This window comes from Cibotium barometz, chromosome 5, assembly GCF_041138505.1.
Source record: "Cibotium barometz isolate CiBa-2024 chromosome 5, ASM4113850v1, whole genome shotgun sequence".
Classification (NCBI taxonomy): Eukaryota; Viridiplantae; Streptophyta; class Polypodiopsida; order Cyatheales; family Cibotiaceae; genus Cibotium; species Cibotium barometz.
The window spans coordinates 44,336,192-44,362,393 of record NC_141050.1 but is presented as its reverse complement, the minus strand read 5'-3'; the positions used below and the strand labels follow the sequence as shown (position 1 = coordinate 44,362,393).

General features: G+C 45.7%; 1 protein-coding gene across 1 annotated transcript; it reads left to right on the top strand.

Moving 5' to 3' along the window:
• The first annotated feature begins 363 nt into the window (after positions 1-363).
• LOC147638536 (histidine--tRNA ligase, cytoplasmic-like) lies at positions 364-25,938 on the top strand. Its single transcript, XM_086798447.1, has 7 exons — positions 364-556; positions 12,287-12,466; positions 12,710-12,967; positions 24,189-24,323; positions 24,435-24,716; positions 24,902-25,039; positions 25,126-25,938. The coding sequence occupies exons 1-7, from the start codon at positions 452-454 to the stop codon at positions 25,450-25,452; spliced, it is 1,425 nt and encodes a 474-aa protein (XP_086654573.1). The 5' UTR covers positions 364-451; the 3' UTR covers positions 25,453-25,938.
• Positions 25,939-26,202: the final 264 nt, after the last annotated feature.

Genomic DNA, 26,202 nt, shown 5'->3' with positions numbered 1-26,202 from the left:
TGGGCAGAAAAGAAATACGCTACACATCGAAAACAGCCCTATTTGGCTTCTAAAGCCATCCGCTAGAGGCCACCGCCATGCAAGACCCGAGTAGTCGACCACCCATCGACGTACAAAGGGCATGCAGCCACACGAGTGGATTAAAAACACCACTAACCCACTATTCTCTAACATGCACGACACGTTGCAGTCAAATCCGATCGAGAACCACGCCTGATTTTTTTCAATTGAGTGTTATTTTTTATTGCTGCCATGTGGCCAGAGCCCTGGATCCGAAGGTAAAAAATGAAAAATGAAATGGCATGGCAAAATGAAAAATGGAAATTTTATTTTATAAGCCAAGAGGAAACACTTTTGAATCCAGACTGTTGTTTTGAAGGTCAAACTGTGTTCCGTCGCAAACCTAAAACGTGGAAGATTTTTGAAAGAAGAAGAGGAGGAAGCAACCGCGATGGAGCCGGCTGCAAACGATGGCAAGAAGGTGATCAATGAAGGCAGGACGAAGCCTGCCGGCCATGAAAGCAGAGCTTCCCGCCGTGAAGTGAAAGTCCCCAAGGTAGGCTCTCCTCATCAAATCTATGCAGTTGTTTGCCCGTTTCCCGGTTTCTGTTCATAACGTTTTAGGATATGGATTCTGTGTGGAAGCTAAGGCTTTTAGGTTTCCACCATAGCATCTATGTCTATCAGTATTTTAGGATGAAGCCTGTCTACCAGTCACGCAAAACTGTGCTTGCTGCGTCCAATTTAGCGTTTCAGTCACACTATTCTATGGTTTGCATCACCGCTTTTGTGTAAAGGTAGGGTTTTTGTTCATAACATTTCAGGTTACAACGTTTTAGGGTATGTGGGTTTCCCTCATCGCATATGTAAATTTTATTATTTTAGAATTTTGATCATCAGGCCTGTTGTTTCCATCATCACAACTGTGTGCAAATCTGGGCCTTCTGTCAGAATACGCAGCGGAGATGATGACAAAATCTGGAAACACTAGAGCAAGAACAGTGCAGAAAAACAGCACAAGAGAAAGAGAGAGATAGAGGCGTGTAACTCTGCTCTACATACACAAGAAATCCCGGAATACTACACAATACAAGATACATGTGGCAAGGGGCTGGGGGGCCATACAACAGTTGGCCTGCTCTAGGACAGCCGACAGGACCTACATCTCCACGACCAGCATTAAGATACCCAGTCGGCCAGCATCATCAAGGTGTCCACGACCTGTACCATAGTCGGCCAGCACCAGAAGTGAAGTCGGGTACTGTAGGTACAGTCGGCCAAGATAAAGACATCGTGCCACCTCAGGGCTACCACCCAAGCCACAGAAAAATGGGGGGAAAATATGGGGAGTGAGGAAAAATGAGAACAACACCTACAAGGGCGGGCACACCCACAACAAAGGCCCTGGTGTCTAGATGAAGTCAGGAGATGACTTCTAACACCCCCTCTCAGCTCCTGGCTGTGAAACCAACCACAAGGAGCTGGAGTGCCGCTTGAGCAAAGCCTGAGATAGCGACTTCGTGAAGAGGTCCACCGTACTGTCCTCCGTCGAATAGAACTCTAGCAAGATGTCATCAGCAACGATCTGTTCATGAACAAAGTGCCTCTGGATGACCGTGGGTTCTTCTAGTGGAAGCCCAATCCTGCCATGCAACCTCTGCAACCTCACCACCTCACAAGCAGCACCACAAGTAGCCCGGTACTCTGCCACTGTCGACGACAAGGCAAAAGATGACTGCCTCTTACCGCTCCATAAAAGTGCTCTTGGACCTGAAGTAGATCTCCTCGTGTCTGGATCTCCTCCCCAATCTGAGTCACTCCAACCGTGGAGTCGGACTCCATCCATCAATCCCCCTCCTGTGTAAAAGAGTCTATGATCCTTCGCATGCTGTAGAAACCACAAGATACGTAATCCTGCCTCCCAAAGAGTTATCTGTAACCATGAGCTCAACAGCCTCATCAGGAAGCTCCCGTCCAATTTGGTATCCATCAACCAAATCAATGAATCATTCTGCTTCCGATTCAAAGAGGCATCATACTGCTCACAAGGATCAACACATGTTACGGTGGAATGCCAAGTCCTGGAAACCTGCTGAAGACCACTCAAGGCCTTCGGAAACTTGTAAACCACTCCCTCTGATTCTGGAACCACAAAGCCTGGTGATGGGGAGAAAACAGAATTAGGGTTAGAGTTCATTCATGGGAGACATACACAGAGAAGCTAGGGAGAGAGAGAGAGAGAAAGAGTTGTGGGGATAAGTCAACTCATGAGGCATGAGTGTGTGACTCCCCTATCACACATGTATATTGCACTAGTACACATAGTGCACTTAGTACATTAAAAGTACTAAGTGTACTATGTACTATAACTTATGGGCTTGTACACACTATAAGGGTGGGCATAACGCCTTTACCCCAACAACCTCCCACTTAAAGGCAAAGTGCCCTTAAATGAAGGAAAAGAAAAAATCAGCATGTACATGATAATATACAAGGCCATATCAAGGCTGAAAATGGCCTCATCCAATGCCCATCAAGTGTCTGCAATGAGCAAACCGCTCCGGAGGCAAACTCTTCGTCAACAGATCAGCCGGGTTGTCATCCGTATGAATCTTAACAAGCTGAATTTGCTTGTTCTCTATCACCTCTCTGATGAAGTGATACTTCACATCCACATGCTTCGTCTTTGCATGAAAGACAGGGTTCTTTGCCAACTGGATGGCACTCTGACTGTCACAATGCAACAATGGAATATCCCCTGTATATCCCAAATCAACCACTAACCGAGATAGCCATAATGCCTCCTTGCAAGCCTCTGTGGCTGCAATATACTCGGCCTCTGTAGTAGATAAGGCTGTGCACTTCTGCATCCTGGATATCCATGACACAGCACCTCCTGTGAATGTAAATACATAACCGGTAGTAGACTTCCGGTTATCTGGATGACCGGCATAATCCGAATCCGTGTAACCATGCACTAATGCATCCTGTTTGCCAAAGCAAATGCACATATCCTGTGTGCCCTTCAGGTATCTCATGACACCTTTCACTGCTTCCCAATGCTTCTTGCCAGGGTTGGCCATGTATCTAGAAACCACTCCCACTGCAAATGCAATGTCCGGCCTAGTAGCAACCATGGCATACATGAGACTGCCACAAGCTGAAGCATACGGAATCTTGGCCATATCAGCCCTGTCTCTATCTGACTGTGGGCTGTCCATAGCACTGAGTTTCACATATGGAGGCAAAGGAGTACTAGCTTTCTTCCCCCCGTCCATATTGAACCTCTGCAAGACTTTGCCAATGTATTCCTTCTGAGACAAATACAACACATGCTGATTTCTGTCCCGAAGTATCCGCATACCCAAAATGTGATTTGCATCACCCAAATCCTTCATATCAAAGGTTTGATGCAGCCTCTGCTTCAAGGCATCCATCTCTTTATGAGATTTCCCGGCAATCAACATATCATCAACATACAAGATGAGGATCAATAGACTGCCATCCAAGACTTTCTTGGTGTACAAGCAGTGATCTATGTCACTTCTCCTGAATTTCTGAGATTTCATGAATGTATCAAATTTATGATACCATTCTCTTGGTGCCTGTTTGAGTCCATAAAGACTCTTTTTCAGCTTGCATACAAGCTTCTCCTTTCCACTCACTGCATAACCCTCTGGCTGCTGCATATATATCTCCTCATGGAGATCACCATGAAGAAAAGCAGTCTTCACATCCATCTGAATCAAGTCCAGATCATCATGCGCAACCAAAGCCAACACAGCTCTAAGTGTGGTCATTTTGACCACTGGAGAGAAGATCTCATCAAAGTCCACACCATATTCCTGCTTGAAGCCCTTAGCCACTAACCTGGCTTTGTATCTTGGCTTTGCATCTGATGCAACTTTGAGCCTGTATACCCACTTGCATGGCAAAACCTTCTTGCCTGCAGGCAAAGGCACCAACATCCAAGTTCCATTTTTATGCAGAGAATCCATCTCTGACTTCATGGCACGCTCCCATAGAGCCTTGTCTGCTCTCTGTAAAGCCTCTTTATAACATGAGGGCTCCCCACAGTCAGTAAGCATCAAATAGTCAACCCCTGGAACAAACCTGTCAGGGGCTCTGGAGGGTCTAGTGGACCTCCGTACCCAATGACCATCATTTGCAGGTTGCTGTCCAGCCTGCATATCACCCATTGGTGGCTCCTGTTCCATGCCATAAGGCTGAAATATCATGCCCGGTATCTCCTCTAACTGTGGTATATCCATAGGGATATCTTCTGCCATCTCTGGCTGTCCATTTGGACCATTTTCAGCACCATTTAAGGGCTGGTTTTCCTGCTGTAATGGCTGATTTACAGCCCTTTGTTGTTGTCCATGATGTCCATCATCATCAAAGATGACTCTGCCAGGCTCCTGTTGCCTTGCAGGCTCCTTATACATGCATGTTTCATCAAAAATGACATCATTGCTGCGTATGATCTTTCTATTCATGGGATCCCAAAGTCTATACCCCATTTCACCTCTGTCACCATATCCTAGGAATATGCATTTGTGAGACTTAGGATCAAGTTTGGTGCGCATTTCCCTGCGTATGTGCACGTACGCAACGCAACCAAACACTCTCAAGTGCTTGTATGACGGAGGCTTCCCTGTCCATACTTCTTCTGGCACTTTCCCACCAAGCCTCGTGTTAGGTGACCTGTTTATAAGGTGAACGGCTGTCATAACAGCTTTAGCCCAAAAACCATGAGGTAATGCAGCATGTGACAACATAGAACGGACCTTCTCCTGAATGGTCCTGTTCATCCTCTCTGCTGTCCCGTTTTGTGGAGGATCATAAGGAGTAGAGAGCTCCCTCTTGATGCCTTTAGCATCACAAAAGTCCTGAAACTGTTTGGACGTATACTCTCCACCATTGTCGGAACGCAAAGCCTTCAGTGTTTTGCCAGTTTGATTCTCAACAAGAGCAACAAACCTCTTAAACACTGAGAATGTATCACTCTTCAAGCGAAGAGGATAGACCCACACCTTGCGTGTGGCATCATCAATAAAAGACACAAAATATTTTGCCCCTCCCAAAGAAAGCTGAGGCATCTCACATACATCTGTATGCACAAGCTCTAACTGAGCATCTTTCTGTCCAAGAGCTTTCTTGTGGGGGCACTGTAGTTGCCTACCATATATACAATGCTCACAAAACTGAAAACTTGAAAACTTTAGAGAAGGCAAGTAACCCAAACGAGACAATTGCTCCATTCCCTTGACACTCATGTGTCCCAACCGGCTATGCCACATAGAGATTTCCGGCAGCTCGGTTGCATTTACATTAGCATGGTGACAAACACCTGCATGCATAAAGTAAAGAGTGTCCACCTTAGAGCCTCTGGCAACAACCAGTGAGCCCTTACTAATCTTCCACTTTCCACTACCAAATGTGGTAACATAATCAGCATCATCAAGCTGTCCAGTAGAAAGCAAATTCTTTTTTATCTCAGGCATATGCCTAACATCATGGAGCATAAGCTGTGAGCCATCTGAAAACACAAGCCTCACATCACCTCTGCCAAGAATCTTGCATGCATGGTTATCACCCAAATAAACCACTCCTTCATTGCCAGCAGTATACCTGACAAACAAGTCTCTGCAACCTGTGACATGAAAGGAGGCACCTGAATCAATGATCCATGAGTGCATACCATGACCACCTGTAAGAAGTGAATGGGCATCAAGTGAAGAAGTAAATAGGACCTCATCCTCACTGCCACCTGCATGTGACACATTGATTTCTTCGATCTTGACTCCACTTTTGCCCTTTGGCTTTACATCTTTGGCTTCATCCTTGTCTTTGTCTTTGCCTTTTCCCTTTTCTTTTTGATCATTTTTCCATTTGTAGCATTGCTTTTTAATGTGTCCCTTCTTGCCACAATAATGGCATTCCAAATCCTTTTTGGAGCGAGACTTGCTCCTTCCCCGTTCTTGGCTTTTCCCCCTTTGCTGGGATCTCCCACGTGCATTCATTGCATTGGACTTTCCAACAGAGTTGTTTTTCCTGTTCATCTCTTCTTGAAGAAGAGCACCCTCAACATCTGCATATGACAGCATAGCATGCGAATTGCTAGTGGCTGTCCTAAATGTGTCCCAACTCTCTGGCAAAGTGCATAACAGAAAAGTGGCTTTGAACTCATCGTCCATTGCCAACTTTTGATTGATGACCTGGCTGACAATACCATTAAACTCATTTAGGTGGGCTGTCATAGAAGCCCCTTCCTTCATCTGAAGACCTATGAGTTTCTTCAACCAATACACTTTGCTTGAGGCACTTTGTTGGGCATACAAGTCCTGCAATCTCTGCCACATTCCCCAAGCTGTCTTCTCTTCACGAATGCTGAAAAGTAATGAGTCTGACACAGACAACATGATAGTAGATCTTGCCAGCTCATCCATATCTTCCCACTCTTCAGCAGTAAGAGAAGCGGGCATTACACCCCTTTCTTTGATAGGCTTGTGCTGCTTTTTCTGGAGCAACACATTGTAGCACTGGGTTTGCCAAATATCATAATTATGCGAGCCTTCAAGCTTCTTGATGTGAAGCAATGAAGAGCTTTCACCTGTGGTTGCCATAGCAAAATGCAACCTGTCAATGCCTGACTCCCTGCAAATGTGCAAACACTGCACCCAAAGCACACAAAGTGCTCACAAATGTTCTCCCAAGCTTTATCTCCCACTGCGGAAGCAAGAATGCAACTTTTCTCCCACTTTATGTGATGAAAACACCAAAATCTGGTTGCTGCAGATTTTGGACAGCACCTTAAATGTGCTCTTTTGCCCTTCCAAAGTACTGTACAGCAGTACTAAGTGCTCACCTGTAATGTACCAAACCTGTCCCGACAAGTTCAGCAGCTGAAATTGAACCTTTTGGTCACTCAAAACAGTGTACAGCCATGCCAAAACATGTACAAATCTGTACCAAAACTGTACCAGCAGGTACAATAGCAATAAATGCTCTCCTGGCTGTCCAAATGAGTAAAAATCAGACTTTTACAGTCCTGTAAACTGCATACAACAGTCCCGAACAGAAATTGGGCAAAAGCCCCTTGACTGCAAGCTGATTTTTTTGAGTATTCAAGGCATAAATGTCTTGCCTGCTGCTTTGCCAAGCTCAACAAGCACACAAACTTGAAAAGCCCCTTGGTTTGAGATCAATTTCTGATCATACATGGTACATTGACGCACATGAAGGCATCCAGAGTGTTCACGATGCTTTCCCTTGGCCACATATACATCAAATACATGAAAGCCCCTTGATTTACAGGCACATTGAGTGCTTGTAAGGCATCAGCACATTATCCACAGCATCAAATGCGATTGCCTGCATGCAAATCAACCATATCGGCACAAAAGCCCCTTGATTTGCACTGCAATTTGCTGCAATTTTGCCCAAATGTGCGATTTTTCACATCATACAGCATGTATGAGTGCTTAATTGCACAATTACATCAAAAGCCCCAAATTTCGACATCCAATTTCTTGCAAATTGATCCTGATTTGACCAATTTCCTGCAAATTTATCCTGATTGTGACCAATGTCACCCGATTTTGCCAATTTTGCTCAAAATTGAGCAATTGGGCACTTGTACCTGCTCAATTGATTATTGTACCTACTCAATTGCAAGTCCCAAAAAAAAATTGAAGCAAGATACCTTGTAATTTCTGAATTTCTCTGAGATTTGCAGGCTGAATTTCTGATGCTGGTGCTGCTTTTGAAGAAATGGGCAATTGAAGGAGCTGCTGTGCAGGTTTTTGGAGGTGATCCTTGCTGATGTGCCTACAGTTGTATACTACTGAGGCCCACCCTATATACAAATGTCTGAAGCCCTGTGTTAAGACGCGATGGGGAAGAGGAGGCCTCTCCGCTGGGACGCCCACGGGTGGATGCAGCACAACCTTTTCCTTCGATTGGTGGCTTCTTGCTGCCGCCCGCTACCACGTGGTCACGTGTTTGTTCACCGCCGCCTTCGCCTGCGTGTGCTGACTCATAGCGTGTGCTGACTCATAGACATGTTCGCTCGACTACCTGCGAGCGACTGGTTCATCGCCTGAGTATGGACACCCGCCACCGACGTCGCCTAGTAGCCAGCCGACGAACAAAGCCTTCGCCGCCTCCACCTAGTAGCGCTACGAGTTTAATTGGCTGCGCCTGTGGCTAAAGCTCGCAACTTTCCCTTCGCGCTAAGCGTGTAGACGCCTTGTTGCTGTTCGCTCCACGCTCGACGCCTGGCGCTGTGATTGGCAATGCGCTGTGTAAGGGAAATGCGCCTGATTGGCTAATGCTCCTTATCGCTACCAGCTGTGCAGCGCTTTGCTGCGCTGCCTGTCAGCTGATACCTGCAACACCCAAGCTAGCCTTCGCTTCACACACCTCTGCTCTATGCTGTAAATCGTTGCAGAGAGAGAAGCTTCTTTCTATGAGGAGAAGACAGCTTGATGGACTAACCTCTGCTCTGATACCAGTTGATGGGGAGAAAACAGAATTAGGGTTAGAGTTCATTCATGGGAGACATACACAGAGAAGTTAGGGAGAGAGAGAGAGAAAGAGTTGTGGGGATAAGTCAACTCATGAGGCATAAGTGTGTGACTCCCCTATCACACATGTATATTGCACTAGTACACATAGTGCACTTAGTACATTAAAAGTACTAAGTGTACTATGTACTATAACTTATGGGCTTGTACACACTATAAGGGTGGGCATAACGCCTTTACCCCAACACCTGGAGAATGTGCAATATCCATCTCCTTCTGCAAGTAATCAATTGCCACCTGCCTGGCTTTCCAATAGGTCCTTGTGGAAAGAACTTCCTCATCTACAGGAGTTTCTTTGTCTTGAATACTACGAGACATCAGAGCATAAGTTACCTGTGAAGTTTCCTCTGACTGAGGAACACAAGAACTACCAACATCTGTACTGGAAAGTTCCTGCCAACAACTGCTGCCATCAATTGGCAAGCTATTCTCTATCTGGTCCTGGAAAGCCTGCACCTGCAGCGTATCCACACTTAAGTGGCCATTACCAGACTGCCACTCATCACAAAACTGAGGACCTGGGAGAGAGAGTGCTGAAAGTTTGTAAACTCCATTCTCCACTCCGCCTTCCCAAACTAGCTGGCCTGTTGCCTTGTCCCGGAGAGCAACAAAATGCTCATCAAACTCCACCTGTACGCCGGTCTTGCAAACATGATGCACTGACAACAGATGAAAACCAAGGGATGGAACATACAACACCTGGGAGGAATGCTTTCCCCCTCTGCCATCGGGAACTATCTCCAACTTGCCCTCACTGTGAACTGGGATAGTGGATGTATCCCCAGTAAGAATGTGACCAGAATACCTGCAGAGATCCTGTAAACTTGAACGGGAAGGAGTGATGTGTTTGGAAGCACCACTGTCTCGAATCCACTCCCGAGTATCGGTAGCGGCGAGTCCTACAACCTCCTCCCTGCCTGAAGAAAATGAAACATCGATGTCCCATCACCTCCAAGTGCACAAATGCTGGAGTCTTCACCATTGCTGTTGAGGATTCTTCACTCTTCTCGGTGTTCCGCTTGGGACATTGCCTCCAATAGTGGCCTTTCTCGCCACAATCATTATAGGTCCTCTTTGCCTTCAGTTTCTCGCGGTCTGCGTCGGACTTCTTCTCAGAAGACTTCTCTGATGAAGCCTTCCCTTTGCCCTTGTTGTTACGGCCTTTCGACTGTTGGCCAGTTAAGGCTTTCGAACCTCCGCCCTGTGGAGGGTTCGAGAATCTTTCCTCCCGGTCCAAGACCGTGGACACAAGCTCTCCTCCCACGTGATGGTGCTGAGCCTGCCATTTGTAATCAAAGACCAGTAAAATGCTGAGTACTGAGAGGGCAAATGCGACAGCGACGTTATGGCCATATCCTCCGATGATATCTCCTTCCCGGCCTGAAGAACTTCCTGCTCTGCAGCTTGTTAATATGCTCCCGCATCGTCGATGACTTTGCAGGGTTCATAACCCGTACCTGGGTGATACCCTGTTATAAAGAGAAGCCAAATGCTGCCATATACCTCTGGCCAGCATCATATGCTTTACATGATTGATTACCTGCAGTGTGCAGTTGAGAAAGATAAATGAACAGACCCTGGCATTGACACGATCCTACAACTGTGCCTATGCCTCCCGGTCCTTACGAATCGACGGTAAATCAGCCCGCCGTCCAGCAAATCAAAGAACTTAACCTGCAAGTGGTTGTCCAGCAAATCAGCCTGCTATCCTCTTGCTTCTCCTCTTCCCGAACAGTCCTTGATCCACCAATCAGCAAACCAGCAGTCCTCCTCTTGCTCACACAACTCCCAAGAACTATCAAGAGCCTAGGGCTCTGATACCATGTCAGAATACGCAGCGGAGATGATGACAAAATTTGGAAACTCTAGAGCAAGAACAGTGCAGAAAAACAGCACAAGAGAAGCAGAGAGATAGAGGCGTGTAACTTTACTCTATATACACAAGAAGATCTCGGAATACTACACAATACAAGATACATGTGGCAAGGGGCTGTGGGGCCATTTTATATGGCCCACATACAACAGTCGGCCTGCTCTAGGACAGCCGACATGTCACGATTGTGACTTAGTTCATTATACACAGTCTCCTCATGATTACAGATACTGAAGTGACATGATTACAGAGGACCCCTACACTTGGATGGTCACGACTATTCGCTCTAGAGACATGCCTCTTCATCAAGAGCCACACTCCTTCGACGACTGGTCACACCCCTTCGCTCTAGGGTTGCAACTCTTCATCCAATGGTTGCAGCTATTCGTCCAAAGGATGTGTCTCTTCGCCTAGAGTCATGACTATTGGTCATGGGATGTGTCTTTTCATTCGTGTCTCTTGAACTCCTATGTAAGGAGCCTGTTGTATCACAATTTCCATCAATCAATCAAACATTTGTGTTCAAGTCTACTTTCAGTTTCAGTCTTAAATACACAGATAGTGGATGAAGTACTAAGTAATAACAGTAATCCTCACACGACAGGACTTACATCTCCACAACCAGCATAAAGATATCCAGTCGGCCAGTTATGAACAGTCGGCCAGCATCATGAAGGGTCCACGACCTGAACCACAGTCGGCCTTCACTAGAAGTGAAGTCGGGTATTGCAGGTACAGTCGGCCAAGATAAAGACATCCTGCCACCTCAGGGCTGCCACCCAAGCCACATAAAAATGGGGGAATAATACGGGGAGTGAGGAAAAATGAGAACAACACCTACAAGGGCGGGCACACCCACAACAAAGGCCCTGGTGTCTAGATAAAGACAGGAGATGACTTCTAACACCTTCTACGTGCAATCTAGGATCTAAGGGTTTCATCACCACTTTTGTGTACAAGGTAGCGTTTCTGTTTACAACATTTCGGGGTTTTGATAATCATGCAGTCCGTGTAGAAGTAAGGTTTCCTTCATCACCTCTTATGTATTTCAAATTTTTTGGGCAACCCTGTGCACAAATTAGGGTTTACAGTTTACAAGCAAATTATGTGTACAAAGCTAGGGTTTCTCCCTAGAAGTTAGGGTTTCTACATCACATCTATGTACAAGTTAGACTCACATGTGTCTCCCTAGAAGTTAGGGTTTCTACATCACATCTGTGTACAAGTTAGACTCACATGTGTCTACACATTAGCATTACATCAGTTTATCCATCACATCTTGTGCATATCCATGAGTCCTTCACTATCATCTAGATGCATATCTTTGCACAAGTTTGGATTCAGTCATCACATTTTCACATCTGTGTACGAGTCAGGGTTCATATTTGTTTTTCTAATTTCATTCGTGCACGAGCAAGGGTTCCCTCATGTGGACAAGTTAGGGTTTCCTCATAACCACTGTAGGATTTTTTTGAATTTGATTTTGGGCTACTCAATTTAGGGTCTAGAATTGTATGAAGGCAGGGTTTCTTCCATACTTCGAGGTAGGGTTTCTCCATAGCTGTTGTGTAGTAGCAGTTTTCACCACTTCAAATTGCAACCATAAGCTAGTATACCTTTGTGACCATGATAGGTTTAGGGTTTTCTCATCACAAAAGCGACCACTGCAATCAACTTAGGGTTTCTTGTTCACTCTTGCATTTAAGCTTTTCTCACCAATATAGTGTTTTTTACTACCACAATTGTGCCCAAATGCAGTAGTTAATCTCTGCATTTGCTGCCTATGTGCTGTTTTTCTGAATTGCCATGATTGCTTTTACCTCAGGGCACCAGAGACTTTGATCCCTTGCAAATGGCCATACGGGAGAAAGTGTTTGGAATCGTTACAAGTGTGTTCAAACGCCATGGTGGTGTGGCCTTGGATACCCCTGTGTTTGAGTTGAAGGAAACTCTGATGGGAAAGTATGGAGAAGACTCGAAGTTGATCTATGATCTGGAAGACCAGGCATGAAAGCTTCCACAATCTTTTCTTTTCTTCTAAAAACAATCTTTTGTATTGAGGTACTGAAAGATTTCAAGCACCAAATTGTCTATGTAAATGTTGGAATTTGGGGCCAGGGATTTACACTTTTAAGCTTATTCTGAAATGCAAACATATGTTTGCCACTATGGGTACAAATTCAGGTGATAAAAGTTTTGCAGGCAGAAATGAAGGGTAACTTTCTCTCACTGTTTCTGTTTACTACAGGGTGGAGAATTGTCATCCCTGCGGTATGATTTAACGGTGCCCTTTGCACGCTACTTGGCTACAAAGAAGTTGACAAGCATGAGGAGGTATCACATAGCAAAGGTGTACAGACGTGACAATCCAGCCAGAGGAAGATACCGGGAGTTTTATCAGTGTGATTTTGACATTGCTGGTCAATATGATTTGATGGTTCCTGATTTCGAGGTGCTTAAAGTGTTAACAGAGATCCTTGACAAGCTGGACATTGGTGACTACGAGGTAAAAGCCTGTTTTCTACTTGATCTCTGCCCTTCACCTCCTCAGAGGTGTTAGAAACTCAATATCATCAGGAAACTATTTTCAAATATAGATAACACCTTCATGCACACATTTGCACCGACTGATGATGTTTGTGGGGATGTCATAGCATGCAACATATGGTGCGCATGATGGAGTTGATGGTTTGAAGCACTAAGATCTATTGAAGTGCACATATTGCATAAGTCTGCACCTTCTCTTGGGCGCTGATTACGTCTGTGGAGATGTCATAGCACATAGTCTATGCTTTACCATAGCACGTAGTCTATGTTGTGTTGTAGCATGTAGTCTGTGCTGTGCTTGATGGAGTTGATGGTTTGAAGTCGGGAGCAGACTAAAATTGCACTGTTGTTACCCCGTACATGCCCTTGGTTAGGGGAGCTCCCTGTACTGTTGCTGCTGCGCACCTCCCCCCCTGCTGCGCACCTGTGTGCCTGCTCATTCCAGCCCTCCTGCCTGCCATTCACCGCCCTCTCCCCGCCTCTTTCTTCACTGTTCACCTTGCCCCCTCCTCTGCACACTTCTCCTCCTGCGCACCATTCACCTTGCCCCCTCTCTGCACACTTCTGCTTCTGCCCACCGTTCACCTTGCCCCCTCCTGTCTATGCACCTCTCCCCCTGCCCGCCGCCATTCACCTTGCCCCCCTCCTCTCCGCGCACCTGTAATATGCAGCGGAAGTCTTTGTATTGGAGGATCCTGTTACACAAATGCTCACACCGTCTTTTGTATTCTGAGTTTCGTGAGTTTAGCAATCCACTTTAATACTTCAAACTTTAGAGAGATATGAGAGAGAGAGATGAGAACTGTACACTAGATTGGGTCCCAGATTACCCATTGAAGGGCCCCCTATCCCGTTACCGAGATAGTATTTGCTTTATTACTTTAGAGAGAATGACTGTGGACTGTAGATAAGCCAAACGCAAGATCTCGGAGGATCGGAAGCCTGGCTGAACTGTACACGGTTGTAGAAACACCTCAATGAACTGATCTCGAGCCTATGCACTCTTCCCAAGGGCACGAGGAAGGGCTGCTGCACACTTGAGGTTGAGAAGGGACTGCGGTGGACTGTTATAAGCTATGTAAATATGCTGAAAATGCTTATGAATGATGTGTTACCTTCACCAGATGACTGAAGCATGTATGGATGATGCATAGAAGGCAGAGGAACTGCTGTAGGACTGCTGCAAACTGAAACGCAAGGCTGGTCTAGACTGAATACCTGCCGGCTCTGTTATATGCAGAAACGCAGAGATATGTGCTGTTTGGGGCCTGTAGTAGAAGTGCTGACTGGCTGTGCCTATGACCTGACTGGCTGCCTAGGATCTGCAAGGACTGTAGAGCTGTTGGGCAGTGTGCTTGGGCTGTTGCGTTGAACTGCAAGTGCTGTTAGACTGCTGCGTTGAATTGCAAGGGCTGATTGGAAGCAAAACGCAAGATCTCCAGGGTGGAGAAGCAAACACAGAAGCTCCAATAGGGTTGGATTAGTCTAGGGTTGAAGGCGTGGATGCTTCTAAGGCTGAGCCTAGCTTCTGAAGATTGAATGAAGAACTAAGCCCTATGCAAGCCTATTTATACTAGATAGGGGTTGGTCAAGTTGGCTGGTCATAATTTAAGAAACTTTATGTTTATAAATGACATTAAATGCTAAATAAATACCATAAAATATTGAAAAAATACCAGATAAATCCTAGTAAATTTCTGAAGGCTTCTGAGATGTTCTAAATGATGCACAGGCATATGAATGCACATTATGCAAAATGCAGAGTGCTTTCTGATGCAAATCCTAAGGCTTCTACTGACTCTACATGCATGAATGATTCTCTCCAAGTGGGTTAAGGGACTTGATTGACTGACTGACCCGCTAGGGTTGAGGAATGACCTACGTAGCTCGTGCCTAACTTATCCTGGACTGAGGATATAAAATGGGGTCACGGCATACGACAAATATCATCCTACTGGGTTCTAATAGTGTACAACTGTTGCACTGCTGATGATGAGCCAGCTTGTCACCATGCACTGAGTGCAGAGTGCATGTGACATTCCCTACCGCTTAGCTTGGCGGCAGGTTCATGGCTTCCAAGTAGTCCGCCAACAACTGGGGGTACTCTTGAAAGAACTCCTCGATCGATGAAGAAGGATCTGCTCGGGCTCAATAACTTCTGCTTCGTCCACCATGTCTGGTTGCTGTTCATCTGAAACATCAAACACTTCTGGACCAACATATGGTTTTAGCCAAGAAACATGCAAAACATCATGCATTGTCCAACTGGTAGGTAACTTTAACTTCATGGAGACATCACTTAACTTTTTGACTATTGAAAAAGGGCCAAAACTACGGAATGAAAGTTTGGGACAACATTTGTCCACTTGTTTCAATCTTTGTTTCATGAAACGAAGATAGACCCAATCCCCTTCCTTGAAGTGGACATCTCGTCTAAACTTACGTGCTTGTCTGTGAACTGAATTATGGCCAGGCTCAAAATCGAGGGCCAAACTGGGTTAAGTACCAAAGTTTTATGGAATCGACATACTGATCTTCTATGTTATTTAAGTCTGTTCCAGAGATGTTGAGAATGGTAGACTCCTGACTGGTCTGGCTGTTGGTCTTTCTACTAAGAACATCTGCTACTAGGTTATGTTGACCAGGGATGTACTTGATCATTCCTCCAACCTGGTGGAAGAGGTGACCCTGTGTAGTGTGCTGTCATACTGACGAAACCACTGGATTCCTAAGATCATGTCACATCCCAAAAGAGAAGAGAATGAAATCTCGCTTGAATGAGGCCTTTTGAACTTGAAAAGAAAACTGTTGTGCCTGTTGAGATACGTGGGTGCGAAGACCAGGTGTAAACCCGTCTACCTCCAAATGATAGAGCACTAAGGTACAGCTCATATTGGTAGCTAACTGGGGAGAGATGGCGTCATCAGAACTGCCATGTCAAAAAGGATTATAAACTGTCGGTTCTTGGCAGAGCCATAAGCTCGGATCAGGCTTTTCTGTGTGGTTGTTGCCTCACCCTCCTTCTTAGCATCAAGTACCACGGATAGCATGGGATGCATAGAAGGTAAGATCTGAACTGCATTGGTGGTAGCAAGTGGGTCTGGAGGAGCGGGGGATACTGCGGTAACTGTGGCAGAAGGCTCTTTGGAGGCTTGCTCCGCTTGCCTTTTTGGACAATCCTTCTTACCATGTCCAATGGTATGACAGAAAAAACATCGGTTTTCTGACTGATATTGTCTTTGCTCCTCTGGAGGAAGATAGCCTCCAGTGATACCTGCTTGAGCCTTTTCCTCATACGTTTTCTTAGGCTTGGATTCCTTACCCCGTGAACTAGAGCTAGGACTGTTGTCTGTCTTAGTGTCTTTAGAAGACGAATTACCCTTCCTCTGTTGGGGTTTGGTACTGGATTGTGATGACTGCTTGGGCTTGCCTCCGCTCATCTTCATTTCTTCATTGTGAGCGAGAGTCAGAGCCCAGTCATATGTACTAGGTTCGAAGTTACGAACTGTGAACCGAATCTTAGGATCCAATCCATGAATGAATTGCTCCATCTTGGCCTGTGCAGATAACCCTAACTGCTGTGCTAAAGTAATTACCTTTTCGGAAAACTGAAGCACTGGGGATCCGTTCTGTTTGAGTCCATAGAACTCATCTGCTAGGCCGGTCATGTATTGGGGCGGGAGAAATCTGGTCTTCAGGTCATGGACAAAGATGTCCCAGTCAAAGGCTGTGATACCTGTGGTCTGGTCTGTATGAATACTAGACCAATGTTGCCACCAAGTGACTGTCTCACCAATGAGATGGGGAGCCGCTAAGTGGACTTTATGTTGTGGGTGTGTGATCCTAGCTAGTGGAAAATGAGTATTAAAGTGATGAATAAATTGATTAATTGCCGAATGATCACACTTACTATCATACTTACTGACGTTTGGTTGACTGCGAATGACGGTGGTTGATGCTGCTGCGGACTGCGGGCTGGTGACACCTATGGCTGGGGAAACTGAGGAGAGATGCTGATACTTGAAGTGTATGGCCTCCTTTTCCCGTTGGTGCTCGAGTAACAGACGGTCTCGATCAAGCTCACGTTGGTGTTCCCGAGCGGCGAGTTAAGCTTGACGCCGGTCTTCGTCGATCCTGTGTTGGGCTTCCTCATAGTCCCGTCTTTTTGCTTTTTCTTGTCGTTTTCTTGCTTCTACTTCTGCTTGTTCTTCTCTCCTTCAGGCCTCATCCTCTCTCCTTTGTTGTTTCATCTGAAAGAAGAGGGAGCTGTAGTCGGGTGCTGCTGGAGGCGGAGGACGTGGTGCTGCTGCCTTCAAGAGTTGGAGACGCTCCATGAGCAGTTGGTTCTGAGCTCTAAGAAGAGCTATGGTGTCTGTTGTAGACGGAAGAACATGGTCTCCTTCGGGGGAGATGTCTGCTGCTGATGAGTACGCTCTTCTGTAGACATGATGCTGAAGTCGGTGGTCGTGTCGGAATGCAATCTAACCATCCAAGGATGCCCCCACGCTAGGATACAATGTGTGTGGACAAGCTGAATTTGATACCAATGTAATATGTAGCGGAAGTCTTTGTATTGGAGGATCCTGTCACACAAATGCTCACACCGTCTTCTGTATTCTGAGTTTTGCGAGTTTAGCAATCCACTTTAATACTTCAATCTCTAGAGAGATACGAGAGAGAGAGAGATAAGAACTGTACACCAGATCGGGTCCCAAATTACCCACTGAAGGGCCCCCCTATCCCGTTACCGAGATAGTATTTGCTTTATTACTTTAGAGAGATTGACTGTGGATTGTAGATAAGCCAAACGCAAGATCTCGGAGGATCGGAAGCCTGGCTGAACTGTACACGGCTGTAGAAACACCTCAATGAACTGATCTCGAGCCTATGTACTTTTCCCAAGGGCATGAGGAAGGGCTGCACACCTGAGGCTGAGAAGGGACTGCGGTGGACTGTTCTAAGCTATGTAAATATGCTGAAAATGCTTATGAATGATGTGTTACCTTCACCAGATGATTGAAGCATGTATGGATGATGCAGAGAAGGCGGAGGAACTGCTGCAAACTGAAACGCAAGGCTGGTCTAGACTGAACACCTACCGGCTCTGTTATATGCAAAAACGTAGAGATGTCTGTTTGGGGCTTCTAGAAGTGCTGATTGGCCTCGCCTATGACCTGACTGGCTGCGCCTAGGATCTGCAAGGACTGTAGAGCTGCTGGGCAGTGTGCCTGGACTGCTGCGTTGAATTGCAGGGGCTGATTGGAAGCAAAACGCAAGATCTCCAGGGTGGAGAAGCAAACGCAGAAGCTCCAATAGGGTTGGATTAGTCTAAGGCTGAAGACGTGGATGCTCCTAAGGCTGAGGATGAAGGGCGCCTAGCTGTTCTAAATGATGCACAGGCATATGAATGCACATTATGCAAAATGCAGAGTACTTTTTGATGCAAACCCTAAGGCTTCTACTGACTCTACATGCATGAATGATTCTCTCCAAGTGGGTTAAGGGACTTGACTGACTGACTGACCCGCTAAGGCTGAGGAATGACCTATGTAGCTCGTGCCTAACTTATCCTGGACTGAGGATATATAATGGGGTCACGGCATACGACAAATATCATCCTACTGGGTTCTAATAATGTACAACTGTTGCACTGATGATGATGAGCCAGCTTGTTACCATGCACTGAGTGTAGAGTGCATGTGATAGCACCTCTCCCACTGCCCGCCGCCATTCACCTCGCCTCTCTCCTCTCTGTGCACATCTCCTCCTTAGGGTGAATGGCCGGGCGGGAAGGAAGTATGCTGAGAGGAGGGGAATGGCAGGCAAGAGGAGAATGGCGGGCTCTCTATTTTTTTTGCCTGTGCTAACGTAAATTCTTACTGTGTTCAAGTCGATTGCCCGTCCCTTGATTGGCATTATGGCTTCCGCTAAAGCCAACCCTTCTCCATTCCCATACGCTGGGACAACTATCAATTTTTCACAAGAAGAGCTCCTCATCCTCCAAAGTGACATCGACAATGAAATGAAAACAACTCTCTTTGTGAGAGTCTGGCTCTCACCCCTCCTGTTGCAAGTTAAAGATTGGATTCTGGTAGTCCTCCCGTCGGAACTAGCTATGCACTTCCTTGATGCACATTTACTTGGATGAGGAGGGTTATTCCAAGTTGACTTCAAATCCTCAAAAGCCACATCTCATACACAAGGAGCCAGGGCCTGCATCTCCCACTTCTTTCTCCTCATTAATCAGTGGAGGGCTGTTTTTGGTGCATACCCCTCCTGCCCGAGATGCCCGATAGCTTCTAAGACATTACAATACAACATTGAATATGGGGGTGTAGAGCTGCTCAGAGGATTTGGGGCTCAATAGCTCAACTTATGAGTAGATTTAGGAGAGATACCTGTCAGAATATGCAGCGGAGATGAAGACAAGATCTGAAAACACTAGAGCAAGTGCACAACAGAAAAACGTAGAAATGAGAGAGAGAGAGAGAGAAGCGTATAACTCTGCTATATACACAAGAAAATCCCGGATACAAGATATGAAGTGTGGGGGGTCAAGGGTGTTAGACAGCATCTCCTACTTGCTAGCTTACTATTTGGTGTCCTATTTTAGCCTCTAGAGCTGACCATGTTAGTCTGAGGGGCTGGTCACCCCTCACTCATATTTTACCCATATTTATTCGCCATATTTTACCCATATTTTACCCATATTTATTCCCCATTTATTGTCCTGGGTATTTTTCCCAGTCGTGTAGGTATTTATCTCCAGTCGGCTGCCTTCATGTATCCCCTCTTGCTCGGGACATGTATTCCTTTTGGTGATGATATTGAGAGCAGGTTCTCACCTGTGTTTTCTCTCCATCTCTCTTTCATTCTCTCCTGTGTTTCCACTTTCCCTTCTTCCACTGCACATTCTATCATGGTATCAGAGCGCCGATTTTCAATGTTGGATGCTCCCTCCTCTACCTCTTCATATCTACGTTTTTCCGCCCATGGACAGATGTTTCGTTTTTGTGTTCATGCGTTGAAGCTTGTGTTTCTTCAAGGGCTGATTGATACCCATTCAGTGGGCTGCAGTTTCCTCTCTTCAGGGCGTCAGTTTTCAGCCTTTAGGCAGCCTGACAAGGCCTTTTTTTTTGGACAGCATACCTGCCCATGTTGGCGGCACCTTCCAGGGGTTCTCAGGCGTTTTTTTCCAAGTCTGGACAGAAACATAGTTGTCCCAAACAGGCTGCGTTTCTGGCCTATTTGGGCTTGCTTTCCCAGCCCTGATCTTGGAGCTCTTTGGGCTCCCTTTTGCCTATACCTTTTGGTTATCTTGTGCCATCCCCCCCCCCCCCCCCCCCCCCCCCCCCCTATTGTTCTTTGCAGCAGTTCTTTATCTGAGGCTTTAGCGTTTCCATATTCAGCCTGTTCTATAGTCCCTTATACCTCGGCGTTTTCAGATTTGCAGCCATGGTTGCTGTGTTTTTTCTGAACCGATCTTGCTGGTAGCTCTACCTTCAACTGGGCTTCATCTATTGGACCCGAAGGTACCTTCTCTTCAGCATTTTTCCTCATAGGAGGTGTGGACATTGGTTGACCTGAATTTTCAGGTTTGTAGCCCCTTGTTTGGCTGCATTTTCTTCTCCAGTGGACACAGATCACTTGCAGAGGGGGTTTCGTTGGATTGTGGCTTTGGAGACAGTTTGGTACTTGAGGAGGATTTTGAATTTCAGATTTCAGTCAGCGTTTTGCTGATTTTGGAGCATCTATACCTGTGTTGTGTTCCTGGCCTACATGGTTTCCCGGTTTCTACATGTTCCTTGCCTTCTGTTGGCGGTGGAGTGCTATTTTTGCTAGATATCAGTGTTTTGGCTGCATTTTTCTTCCCACAGGAATTTTCTACACTCAGAGGGGGCCTTTCTCCAGCTACTTCACTTGAGGATCAGTTTCAGGAGCTGTTTTGTATCTGTGGAGACTTTCTTCTGTGACAGGAGTTTCCAGTTTTCTGGAGGAGAGCAGTGATCTTTTCAGAGATCCTGAGCAGAGTTTACTTTGTTTGGGCTTGTGTTCTTTGCAATATTTGCAGAACAAGGAGGGTGTTTTTGCCCTTTCTGAGGATGCCCCTTCCCTTGCCAGTTCTGCAGGTTTGTTGGTTTGGAGGATGGTTTTTTGGACTAAGTGGGATGCTTTGGATTTGTGGTTGCTAACCGTGCCTGGGGCACAATGGTACTTCCAGAGTTTTTTGGATTTGGATCAGAATCAGGTTGGGCTTGTACCAGTCCGACGATATCTTTTTTCAGAGGGGGATGTGGAGTCCTTTCATCTTGCGATGCCCACCTCAGTGGTGTGTACTTATGTCAAGCATTGGGCAACTCATGCTATGGAGTTTGAGCAGATGGACCCCATCTTTTCTACAAAGTCTTTACATCTTGCGATGCCGACCTTTTCAGAGGATGCTTTTATACAACATTTGGCTACTCTTGGTACAGAATTGGAGCAGATTGACTCTTTCTTTTGAGGGTTCCAGTGAGGAGCAATTTGCTTCTCCCAGGATTGATTATATACAGGATCTGATCTTTGTTGGTTATCAGGTTTTTCATACCTTCTCTAGGCTGGATACACGACATTCGACTTCGGGGAGTGTTCTTACACTTTGGTTTGGAACCATTATTTGAAGCAGCACGTCGCTGCCTACATGGTTGTTTTCTTCCAAAGGAGCGGTGTACCTGGCAGCTTGTTCTGTTGCTTTTGTAGCTTAACCAAGACAATGAACCATTCTGCTTCCGAGTCAAGGAGGCATCATACTGCTCACAAGGATCAACAACTGTATGGTGGGATGCCAAGTCCTGGAAACCTGCTGAAGACTTGAGGCCTTCGAAAACCTGTAAACCACCCCTTCTGAATCCGGAACCACAAAGCCTGGAGAATGTGCAGCATCCACCTCCTCCTGCAAGTAATCAACTGCCACCTGCCTGGCCTTCCAATAGGTCCTCGTGGAAAGAGCTTCCTCAACTACAGGAGTTTCTTTGTCCCGAATGCTACGAGACATCAGAGCATAGGTTATCTGTAAAGTTTCCTCTGACTGATGAACACAAGAACTACCAACATCTGTACAGGAAAGTTCCTGTCAATTGCTGCCATCATCTGGCAAGCCATCCACCATCTGGTTCGGGAAAGCTTGCACCTGCAGCGTATCCACACTTAAGTGGCCATTACGAAACTGACACTCTTCACAAAACTGAGGACCTGGGAGAGAGAGTGCTGAAAGTTTGTAAACTCCTTTCTCCACTCCGCCTTTCCAAACTACTTGGCCTGTTGCTTTGTCCCAGAGAGCAACAAAATGCTCATCAAATTCCACCCGTATGCTAGCCTTGCAAACCTGATGCACTGACAACAGATGAAAACCAGGTGATGGAACATACAACACTTGGGAGGAATATTTCCCCCCTCTGCCATCGGGAACTATCTCCAACCTGCCCGCACTATGAACTGGGATAGTGGATGTATCCCCAATAAGGATGTGACCAGAATACCGACAAAGATCCTGTAAAGCCGTGCGGGAAGGAGTCATGTGCCTGGAAGCACCACTATCGAGAATTCATTCTCGAGTATCCTTTGCGGTGAAGCCAACTGCCTCCTCGCTTGAAGACGATGAAGCATCCATGTCCATCATCTCTAAGTGCACAAAGGTTGGAGTCTTTGCTATTATGGCATTTCGACCGTTGTTTGAAGACACAGATCTGTGTGCATAGATCCTCTGTGCTGAGAAGGATTTGTGGGCCGTCAGATTGGACTTACAGGTGTAAACTCTTGGCTGGTCTTTGTGTTGTACTCAGCCATACATATTATTTTAATTGAATAAAGAAATACCGCAAGGGGCGCCAAGCTTTGGGGCCAACAGGTGTCGCTGTGTTTTCAGATTTGGGCACTCTAGCTCCAATCTGTGTTTTGTTTCTCATCTAGACTACAAGTGGACGGGTGATTGCTCCTACCGCACTCTGGTTTTCTATCAGAGGCCGGTTTCAGTGACAATGTAGAGGAGGAAGCCAAAGATTTATACACACGCATCCATAAATGTGCTTGTGCCTCGTGTTCCTTCCGAATAAAGGGTACCTCCCCTTCCTCTAACTCCGGCCGTGGAAGCCCAACAACAATGAAATCAGCATGGTCATAAGACTCCAAAACAGATTCCATCATTACCTTCCATATGCCATAGTTGTTCCCGTCCAACTGATAGTCCACTGGGAACGTGGGGAGTGTCGGGATCTTCACGTGCTTCTCAGCCATCTCAAGTAAATGTGCCATTGCGGGGGTGTAACTGAAAAGAGAGGTTGGGTGGGAAAAAATGAAGAACTAAACCTGCAAGTGGCTGTCCAGCAACAAGGCCCACCTTTTGCTTGCTTCTCGTCTTCCCGTATGGCCCAAAACAGTCCTCCAATCAGCAACACAAACAGCCCCCCTCAGTTTGGTTCACATATTTTTTGAGTGCAGGGATTTGGACACTGCCATAATGATATGGAGAGAGGTGGCATAATGTTGCATGCCATTGTATACACGACCTCTGCAGAGGATTGAAACCACTTGGGAGATCATTGCCAATATCACAGCGTGGCAGATTGGAGGGCTAGATACACAAAGGCTATAGAGGGCATTCAGATATCCGACATAGTGCATTTGTACTATATGGGGAGATACTATTCACACTCTCATGGCCACACGGGCTCTCGTATACATGGACCATCCAGATCTGCGCAAGCAAAGCACACTGTTGTCATGAGGGAGTGGGATATGGGATCTTTTTCTCATGGACTCCCACAGGACTTTCTTGGCACCATTGTGGTTGAGATTGGTTGAGATCACCATACATTTTGGGATGCGGTTTTTTCGTTCCAGCTTATAGCTGTGATTTTGTATGGTCTATTCATACTTAATAGAAGTCTCTTTTCTGCAAAAATTAAAATTAAATTTGCATTGTTGTTTTTGTTAAGTTTGTGAAATATTTTGAACATTCAGCAGTATATTTTTTGTGGTGAAAGGTTTTGTGATGACTGTGCGTAGGCTGTTTTGGTTCAAGAGGTACGTTGTGAGGTTATTTTGAACTGTTTTTACAGGCTGAACTCAAACTATGGTGGCTACTTGATGGTTTGAGGTTTCATTGATACTATGCTTGGCTGTCTTGGGCTCTGTTTTTGCAGGTTAAGCTTAATCACCGGCGACTATTGGATGGTATGCTGGAAATTTGTGGAGTACCAGCTGAAAAATTCAGAACTATATGCTCTGCCATTGACAAGCTGGATAAACTAGCTTGGGAGGACGTCCGAAGGGAAATGGTATTTCACTTGTTTTTGAGAGGACTTTTAAACAAGTTAACTTTGCTTGCCATCCTTTGTCTTACATGTGGATCCTTTAGCTTTCGATCACTTCTGGTGTGGCTTTGCCAGGTGAATGATAAAGGGTTGCTAGAAGAGGTTGCAGACAAGATTGGGGAATTCGTGCAAAAGAAAGGAAAGCCCTTGGAGCTTCTGGCTGAACTGAACAAGGAAGGTAGTCCTTTTCATGGAAATGCTACCTCTGAACAAGCTCTCGGAGAGTTAAAGCAATTGTTTGCTTATATGGAGGTGGGAAAGTGCCTCAAGCACTTTGTCTTTGACCTTAGTCTAGCTCGTGGTCTCGATTATTACACTGGAGTCATCTTTGAGGCTGTCTTTGTCGGCACGGTGAAGGTATGGAATGTACCAAATATGTGATCAATACTAGAGGGATACTTGCTGTTTTTTTGAAATTTGGCTGTCATAGTTGGGGTTTTCTTTCCCTTCCACTTCTCTTTCTTGTTTTGCAATTGTGTTGCCTTTATGGAATTGTCTCAGGCTCCTCTTTGTCGTGACTAGTTTTTGTGGTGGAACTGCAGATGGGATCAATAGCTGCTGGAGGCAGGTATGACGACCTCGTGGGTATGTTCAGTGGTGTACAAGTGCCTTCAGTTGGGATGAGTTTGGGAATTGAAAGAGTGTTCACAATTATGGAGGAGCAAGAACAAGCTAAGAAGGTAGAAAACCTCGAATCAATAATGCAAACAGGGGCAGTTAATCCAAATTTGTTTAATTTTATTGCCTTTTTTGTTGGTTTTGACAGCTTACAGTTCGAAAAACGGAGACACAAGTACTTGTACTAGGAATTGGGAAAAGTCTCTGGAATGTAGCAGTTGGTATCGCAAGCGAGCTTTGGGAACAGGAAATAGCCACTGAATTTAAGTGTGTGGCCCCAGGAAAGATGAAGAAGCAGCTTTCAGATGCATCTGAGAAGGATGGCATTCCTTGGGTGGTTCTGGTTGGGCAGGATGAGCTGAATCAGGGGATAGTCAAACTTAGGGACATGACAGCCAAACAGGAAGAAGAAGTGAAGAGGGACAACCTTGCCACTGAACTTCTTGCCAGGATCAAGCCTCCAGCAATTCATTAATTGTGGAACTGTCAATCTTGAAAATGCTGAGGTCGGTAGTTGCCTCAATATGTGCTTTTTTTAAAGGAGGGGTGGGTATGGTTTGTCTCACCCATCTTTACGGCACTTATGTACATTCGAGGAAATTGTTCTTGTTTTTTCATGCTGTAAGAGCAGGAAGGGGTATACAAAAATCATCGGTCATGATCTTTTTTGCAAGCAGCATTGCATTCATGATGCATGGTTTGAAACCATTCTACGAGTAATTCTTTAAAACACACGTACTTGACCTCAATGATATCCTTAAGCACACTAGCATAGCCCAACTTACCTTTGACAACATTTAGGTCCCTAACATTGGCACAATTGTTTTTGTTTAAACAAGGCCACAAGTTTGGAAGCCATTTTAGAGATTTTCAGAGCCAAAGAGATGTGGCTCACAAAGTCAACATGCTAAAAAAAGGGGGCTACATTTTAATGAGATTTGTCCTGGTGTTTTTTTTTGCTAGTATGTTTTCTTTGTGCTCCTTGTAGTTTACTACTGGCAGTCACTCTGGGGTCTTGTTTTGAATGGGTTAATATGGATTGTTTTGATCTTTGTGTCAGCATGTTGTAAAGACTTGACATCGTTGTCTGCTACATGTCAATCCTTGAGCCTCAAACAGCCTTCTCATGCAAGCCAAGCCTTATGGTGAAACGGTCAAGCATTTTGTTGCTGACTTCTCTATAATTTTATTCGTTGGTAGCTGGTCTAGACACTGATTTGAATAA